Raw genomic sequence first — 9,046 nt, 5'->3', positions numbered from 1 at the left:
CAAAGGTAGCCTAGTAATGTACTGGAATTTACGGTGAGCCCCGAAAAAAATTCAATGCAAAATCTAACGGTCAATAAAAATGTACTAAATGTTACCTTCCACTTTCAATACTTTATGGGAGTTTCTAAAATGATACTCTCTTCAACATACCACTGTATTTATACAACTCTTCATTTAAGGCATGCAAATGGGATTCCCTACCTTTAATGCTCTGTAGCCAACATGTGACAGTAGTGTTTTCAGTTTGATTTGATTTGCAGTATAACGTGTTGTAAATGCCATTTTGCAGTGTTGAGTGGGAAAATCCCAGCAATCGGAGCACCATGGCTGACAAACCAGTGAAGACTGGCTCTCGGGTCGAGATTGTGGGAAAGGGCTGGGTTGGAAAAGTCGGCTTCATTGGAACAACCCATTTTGCCCCGTAAGTACACCTTCTGGACATGATATCCAGACATTTTGAAAGGATTGTGTATGGATAATCTTTCGACACCACAGTTTCTCGTTATCCTAAAACATTTCCTATGTATGCTAACCAGAGCATCTCCATTAGACGTCATTTGCTTGTACAGGATGCCAAAATAGTCATCATTATTTACTAGCAACATAGATTTGAACACTGCTGTAAGATTAAATCTTGAAATCCTCATGCATTTGAGAAACCACTTAATTGTAATGTAGTGAATGATTATTTCTTGTGTCTATCACTCATTTGAATGAAGGACATGTGAAACTGCAAGTGTATCTAACTTGTTACATAAGGCATTCTATTGCCATTCTAACACACCATGATTATACTTATTATGGTGGCAGTTAGATGCTAACCAAATCTAAGCATTTCAGTTGTTCCTAGGGCAATCACCATCATATAGGTAACTGACAACAATTCCAAATGAAGCTGTTTTGATACAGGTCTGTGCTTGTACATTACAGTAGATTAATCTTATTCTTACTTGCAACCAAACAGCATGATATACAGTCAGTGGTAATTTCTAAGGTAGTGTTCCTATGATCAAGATACAGTCATGTAGATGTGCTCTCTCACTTTACCTGATATACAATTGTATGACAGAGGGGGGGGGGGGGGGGGTTGTATTTTCTTCATCATTCACACGCTTTCTCACCACAACTTCAGTCACATGTGTGGTCTGTTGTTTAGAGATATTATTCAAATCTTCAAAGTGAAAAGCTTATACATGGAGTGCATGACATTAAGCTGTATATGATATATATGGAATACATTAGGGCAGCAACATATTCATATATTTTACCATTTACAAATAGCCTATTTGCCACTACCACATGTCCTTGTTTTTCATTCTTTGTGCGCCAGTGGTAAATGGATCGGTGTCATCTTAGACGAGCCCAAGGGGAAGAACAATGGAATTGTGCAGGGCAAGAAATACTTCTCCTGTCCAGACAACCATGGCATACTCATCAGACAGTCCCAGGTAATGTTCTTGGTAGAGACCTGCTAGTATTGTGATCATAACCCAAACACCTCATTCCCCTGAAGACATCCAAGCTGAAAATGCTGCAGACAAGGTGCTTTGGCTGTTTGAATTGGACGTAGGTCAGAAAGAAAAACAATTTCATTGTTTCACATGTTTTCATGAATTTTAATGTTGGTCAAAACCACATATGGAAATTGACTGTTCCGGAGAAGTCAGTGTTTACTTCCTGCATCTCAAGGAATGTATTTTGCAATGATTGAATTAATATGGAGTGCGTAAGACCAACTTGAACTCCAAATAAAGTATGGCCTTGTACACTGTAGGGCAGACTCCTGCACATGGAGTGTGAGAAGTACAATTATTTTTCCCTCTCTTGAAAAAGGTCAATGTCTTGGATGACGGTGATAGGACCCCATCTCCTGTGGCATCACCTGCACCAGCGAGCAGCATCCCAAAGCCATCTGCAAGCAAGGCAAAGGGAGATGTAAGTAGATTGCCCTCTATGTGCCACGAATTGCCTGTCCCTAAGTCCCTCTAACTCCAGCCCAACCCCCTTCCTACAATCCAAAATGACAGCGTATTAACATGCTTCTGAGAAATGACTTACATCCTCCGCAGGTATCTTGCCTACTTTTCTCCCCTGTTTTTATATTAATTTTTTTTTTTTAATTCTCTGAGCAAAACTTGTTGTCATCAAGTGAAATGTTACATGCTTCTGTCTTCAGTTTATTTGTATGCCAAATGCATGAGTGTTTTTCTTGGCTTTCATTGTTGACGAAGCCTTTGTGTGTGTGTGTGTGTGTGCGTGCGTGTGTGTTCATGTACTCGGTCTTTCGTTTTTGTTTTCTTTTGTGGCATTCAGCGAAAATGAAGCAAATGACATACAGTTTGAATGGCATTTTGGATATTTCCAAAGCATTTCATTCATGTGATGATAACAGTGGAATCTTTATTTTTGTACTTGTAGTGGGACTGTTGACCAGCCATTACAAGTAAGGTTGATCATGAACTGTTGACTTCTTGGTGATGAAATAAGTGTTTTAGTTTAAAAAGTGACAGGTTTGCATTATACTCACTCATGCTCCTCTTCAAAGCTTTGTTGTTTGGATGAGAACTGTACCTGCTGCAACTAGCAAAGAAACTGTGTCAAGTTTTCAGTTTTGATTTAAAAAAAAAAAATATAATTCTACATGTCAGCTACAAGGAGTCCTGTTTTACTGCCAAAGTTTCAATCCAGGCACACCAATCCTAAACCAAGTGTGTAATCCTGTCACTGATAATATCTACTTGTCATATGACTACAGACTGTGAAAAGGCAAGAATGGTCTGCTCTAATGTGTGTTATAAAAGCTGGTGGAAATGTTATGCTTTTCTACAATGATGTCTATGTAGAATTGTTAGTTTTATAAAAACGATGAGGCTTAAATGAATACTTTGAAATGTGTTTGTATATGTCACAAACAGAAAGATTATCAGTGATATTTCTGTTCCCCTTTCTTTGGAGGGATGTTTCATATAGGTACATTAATAGTTAAGCTTAATGCAGATCATATTCTGGGTATCTCTTTACCTTTGTTACTGCTCCTGCAAAATGTGTTCATGGATTGTTTTATCGTGGAGAATTCCATTTTGTGTGCTTTTGTTCATGTGTGATACATTGTGTGTTCATTGATTTAGCAAAACTGTCTGAAAGCATATCAGAAAAAAAAAAAGTGTTCTTGCTCCACTGCTTTATTTGCAGCAAAAAAGCGGAAAAATAAAATGTGACTAGGGATCTGAAATATACAGTTAAATTCACATGTAATAATCAGTGAAGGTTTTACATTGGCAACATGGAAAATTATAACGTCAGACAAGTGTTAAAAATTTCCAGTCCATTAGCTCTGGTGGGAAAAAAAAATGCAACTTAGAATATGCATTGTTTCAGTGTAGCTATCACTACGCAGTTAAGAGTTTATGTGGTACAGTTGAACCTCTATTATCCGGCCTCCCTTTATCCGGATCTCTCTATTATCTGGATGCAATCTCGCCATGATTTTTTTAAATCTTTTTTAAAGAATTACGGGAGGAAAGGGGGATTCCCAACTCCTTGAGAACTCCTACACAAACACACATGAATTACATATACTTGATACATTTCTTGATAATGATTTAGGTAAATCATCCCAAGAATTTATAAAAGAAAATTATTTCATTCTTGCAAACACGAATCTCTATTTTGGGGTCTGTTACTGAGTGTAACAATGAAAAGGTTGCGGTATACACATTACTACATGTGGTACTACAATGGGCTACATGAGTCTCCCGTATCCGGCCAAATCCCTTATCCGGATGAGCCCCGGTCCCGACTTGTCCGGATACGAGAGGTTCAACTGTATCTTATTCTTATACTTTCAATTTCCTTAAATCCCACTGAGGATGTGATGGCATTTAGACTTGAACTTAAGTGCCACTACTCACAACAGTGTCATCTAAATTGGCAAATTGTGGCAAGCACTACTTGCTAGCAATAAATGACACTTCGATGATTTATCTTATTAATGATGGCCAGTCAACATACACAGCATGTATGATCTGTTGGAAAGTAAAATCATCATCTAAATGTGTATAGTGTTTGATTTAGTCAACATTTCTTCTCCCAATGATATTATCACAGTGAACTCTTGCCAAACTTTTGAATAGAAAAAAAAAAATGCTTCCTGCTTTCATGATAATACATGAGAATGTTGGTTATTTTTATTTTTATTTTTAAATTTGGTCCGTGAGTGAATTCAATAATGAAATGTTATAGTCACTCAGGAAATTAGTATTTTGAGTATTTGGAGATTTTTAATCGAGTGTGATGCCATATTTCTTCCTCTAAATACCTCCACCCAACCTTCCTAGCTCATAATGCTGTGTGATCAAAAGCTTCTTGATTTGATAGAGTTGCTTGTTCAACCTCCTTCATATTTGGAGAAGAAATGAATCGTTCTAACCAAACTTTTTCACAGAGCGCTCTGGCTTCCAAGCAAGCCAGGGCGAGTTTGTATGCCAGAAAGTTGACGGAGCGTAATCTAGAGAAACAAGTGAGTGGCTCGCTGAATGTGGCACGTGATCAGCAGCATGCCCAGAACCATATGCTCTTTGCATCTCATGGAAAACATGAATTTAACCTTTGACCTTTCACGATAGGTCACTAACATTTGACTGCGCACGTCCACGCAAGTCTCACCTGAAATCACCAGTTGATCATCATACTGTATATTATAATTTACTGTCACTTTTAATTCAGAATCAAGACACTTGTACATTCTACTTTGTAGGTTTATCTTCACTTATTTCCTTCACATGTACAGTGTGATAGATTTTTTTCCACTTCTCTAGCCCAAACCTTTGTCACTGCTTCTAGAAGGCATATGATATCAAAGATTTTAGGTGAGATTAAGAAGTTGTTACCTCTGAACTTGGTACATTGTATGTGTAGCATACCTCAGACTCTTCTTTTAAAAAAAAACCCAAAGAAAACAACAGCAGCAACAGCAAAACAGTTTTAGGATTTTAGAGCTGATACTGACTGTATAGATCAATCATGTATTTATTTGGAAAGTATTGCTGCCATACAATCATTGATATATATATATATATATATATATATATATATATATTTTTTTTTTTAGAATCTTACCTCAAATATATTTTATCCACATTCATGATGTTTATTTCCATATATCATAGTCATCTGTTATAATTGATATTGAAAGGTTTTAGAAAGAAAAAAATAATCATACAGATACATATTTTTATGTATTTCATTTGAAACTATTGCGTATTGGAACCCAGTGTGTCTTGTATACACCCATTAAGATTCCAATATATCTCATGTGGTTTAAACGAGCTCTTGTTGAGCACTTCCAGGAGAAAGAAAATGTCCTCACAAGTAGAAACTGCTACCTGTCATGAAGAAAACATCACAGTGGCAAATTCATGCAATCCATTCATCATGCACAGAGCTTTGAATTTAGTTTTTATAAATTAGCATTGTACTTTTTTTTTTATTCTCAGAAAGTATGATGTGTGCAGCATCCTCAGAGTAAAAAGGAATTGATCTATTTCCCAAAAGAAAGGGAAGTACTATAAATTTTCTATGCAAAAACAAACAAATAAAAAACAAAACAAAACAAACACAAAACAAACATACTTCCAGTATGTATCTATTAAACATGATCTAAAAGAGACTCCAATCGAGGAATTTTCTATGTGTATGAAGTTTAAAAAAAGAAGAAGTAATGAATCAATTAAAATGAAGAATTTGGGAGACTAGAGCTAGATGCGAGATTCATTTATTCGTCCGGACACTTTCCTGATGTCCCTATTCACATGCTTGCAGTCATTTTCTCAGAATCATGCAACCTAATCTGCACAACCACATACAATAATGTCACCTGCAAGTGAGATGCTATTAAAGAAAACATGAAGGTGAATTTATTGATTTATAATATCAGCAATACCATGTTATTCTATTTCATTCTTTGATGAACTTTTGTAATACAGCAAATTGACAAAAACAGGAATACCTTGTGATTTCAACAAAATAAAAACTCCAAGAAAAAAAAAAATGCTTGTACCTGTAATAATACACTGTGTATGTTCACCTTGGCAGCATGTGTTAACAAAGCATTAAAAAAAATATTATTGTTACAAAGCAGTCATAAAGCCATCAGCCATAGTGTTTGCCAATATTATAAAGGTACATAAATGACACCAGCAGTTAGTGTCCACTCTTGGTAACTATGGATATCAAATTTGAACACTTAAAAGAAATAGAGACATATCTCGTGAGCTTGTGGTTAAATGCAAAAATTCCTTCAGTACATCGTAGGTGTTTGAACGTGCTGATGATTCTACAACATTGAGCAATGTTCTGTGCATACATGTACATGTATATGAGTCATATTTATTTGTTCATAACGTACTCCACCATTTATTTGAGAATTAAAGACACCTGCACTGCGCAAGGCAACAGCTCCAGTAGGTTACTAACATTTGTCTGAAAAATCAACAATAAAACATTGCATGCTGCTTGCAGAATGCCATTTTTATTTCTTCTGTTGTTTGGCTTAATTTATCCTCCCAGAATTTGTAATGAAGCATGCTTTTTCATTCTTGTTGATTAATAAGTTAATTAATAAGTTACATTCTTTTTTTTTTCAGTTTGCTAACTGTATGTAAAGGCATCTTTTGTAACCACAGTCAATTTAATAATTATAGTAGTGTGTATAAAATTTTGACATGATATATTGTACATTTGATTTGTCATTGTTTTAAAAAATGTATACTTTGAATATGAGCAAAGGGTAATTGCAGGTAGTATTTAGCCTGTGTACACTTAACTTTATGAAACAGTGGATGTCATTTTAGAAACATTATTTATAACATTTCTCTTCAGACAAAATATGCCCAAGTTGACTCTACAGCATGAATCAAATGTTTATTTCTGTGGAATGGGCTATACATATAGTTTGAAAATTCCTGAGAATACTCCTTTGCTGGCTTCATGCACATTTTTGAGGGGGCATGGGTGTTCCTGTTGGTATTTACAATGTATCCTGCAGAATGATGTATTTCATGTAGATGAAAATAGGGTGGACGGAGTTAACTGTACCCCAAGAAACTTTACTTGGAGTTAGGGCATGAAATTTTAAAGCAATGTTTTCTAAAAACTTGTGAAATATTGAGTGTTGGAGATAAGCAGAATGGTGAGGTGGACGAAATGGGCTGTCATTTGTATGGCTTAAAAATATTCAGATGTCCTCAGTAAGCAACATCATTACCAAATCAATAAATGGAAAATGTATCTTTTGCTGCACAGAGAGCATGAAGATGTCTGTTTATATAATATGCAAACTGGTTCTGTACAGCTCAAACACACTTACCAATCTTAACACATCTTTTTGTTGTAGCATTACGCAGAATGATATGTCTGCAAGTTTACATGTGTACTGAAATCATCTTCTTCATGTGTTGCTATCCAGTTAGGGATCAGTAACGATTAGACACCGTGTGTGTTGTTCTGCACACAATGGCAAAATGATACACAGAGATGTACAATTGTACGACTAGGTGTCACTTTGTTCTGGGTGGGATGGCATGGCTCATCATTTTGGATGTCGTTGCATCGTCGATTGGCATGGGTTTTTTTCCCCCCTTTTTCCTTTCCATACATTCATGTGATCCGTTAGTCATAGACGTAGATGTAGCCTTTGAATGTGATTTTTCTTGTGTGTGCACACCAAACTCCACTAAAACATAAACAGACAGGTGGCGGCGCCCGAAAATCTTCCATTCCATCCTTTGGTCGCAGAACCAGTGAGGCCACAACGCCGAAGAGAGTGAGTTTTCTTTTTACCCCATCTCCCAAACCTCTTATCCTTGACTAACCACCATCACTAATGCCTCAAACGTTAGATATTATGCGAGCCAACGGCTCATGTACATTTGTAATCACTTTATATATTTCAATTTTCATGCAATTAATTTATTGTAACTGTTGCCATTATATTCTTTCATGCTATGATTAAGCACAATTGTACAAGTTAAAGGAGTTATGTTTCGACGAAACATGCTTTTTAATGCAAGTAGTTCAATTATGTGGTGCTAACATGTTCATTTTGGTTCCATATTCTTATTTTTTGGGGGGTCAAAAATTGGATCTACACCGTAGATAGATGCAATATGCAGAGCATTGAGCAGCTTTAGGGTGTTATTGAAAGTTTAATCTGCTTATTTTCTTTGCACTGCCGCTTTAGGAAGAAAGATAAAAAGATGAATTGTTATGATTTCGTGTAATTGAGAGAATGTTGTTTTGTGCAAAACTTTTTGTCAGTGAATTCAGTTGCTTGTTTAATTATTTGTTAATATCATCCATGAATTTGTCAATAAGTTTTTAATGTCCAGTTAATGAAAATGTCAAATTATCCTCTGCAAAAACAGTAAAGACAAAGCATTTTCATGTTGTTTTCTTTTGTCTACTTAGTGCTTACCAGTATGGTGTACCCGAACCATTACTGTAGAACCAGGAATTTTCATGTGCATTTTGATTTCCTGGAATTTCACGAGAGCCAATATTTGCAAAATTAAAATGCACACGAAAGTTCATATCTACACTATTGTGTACATGCATAGAATACCATTAAATGTAGCAATTGGCGAAAATTTCATGCCGCGAAGAAGACCGTCGGCTCCAACTCGCAAAAATGTCTTGATTTAGAGTATGCTGTCACACGTTCTAGTGCAGTTGGACTGAGTCATCAAAATGTCGTATAAATTGCAGTGGAATGATGCATGTACACTGTACTTGTCATATGACTCCTATATTCATATCTGACTACTGTGTTTTAGAGGACTCATAATTGTAGGCCCACAGTTTTCTGCACCATTTGTCACAGAAAGGATTAATCAGGCAGTATGTTTTCTCTAAAAATAAAAAAATATATACGTACATGGTTTTCTTATTTCCTTAAACTTGATGTTGACAACCATTTTTCCAGGCTTACTATATCATACATACATGTAAGACAAGGCCCAAAGTGACTGAAATAGCAATATAACAATAA

General features: G+C 35.9%; 1 protein-coding gene across 2 annotated transcripts in view; it reads left to right on the top strand.

Annotated features, from left to right (window-relative positions):
* Positions 1-294: 294 nt before the first annotated feature.
* LOC140242027 (dynactin subunit 1-like) overlaps positions 295-9,046 on the top strand; it is a 66,024-nt gene continuing 57,272 nt past the window's right edge. Inside the window, exons 1-4 of one of the 2 annotated variants that reach the window (XM_072321772.1) lie at positions 295-421; positions 1,331-1,448; positions 1,834-1,935; positions 7,748-7,822. In XM_072321772.1, the coding sequence (XP_072177873.1) occupies positions 324-421; positions 1,331-1,448; positions 1,834-1,935; positions 7,748-7,822 (393 nt within the window). In that variant the 5' untranslated portion in view covers positions 295-323. The remainder of the gene's footprint in view (positions 422-1,330; positions 1,449-1,833; positions 1,936-7,747; positions 7,823-9,046) is intronic. The other variant, XM_072321773.1, reaches the window with a different exon arrangement.

The sequence above is a fragment of the Diadema setosum genome, chromosome 18 (genome assembly GCF_964275005.1).
Source record: "Diadema setosum chromosome 18, eeDiaSeto1, whole genome shotgun sequence".
Lineage (NCBI taxonomy): Eukaryota > Metazoa > Echinodermata > Echinoidea > Diadematoida > Diadematidae > Diadema > Diadema setosum.
This window is presented reverse-complemented; position numbering and strand designations above follow the sequence as displayed.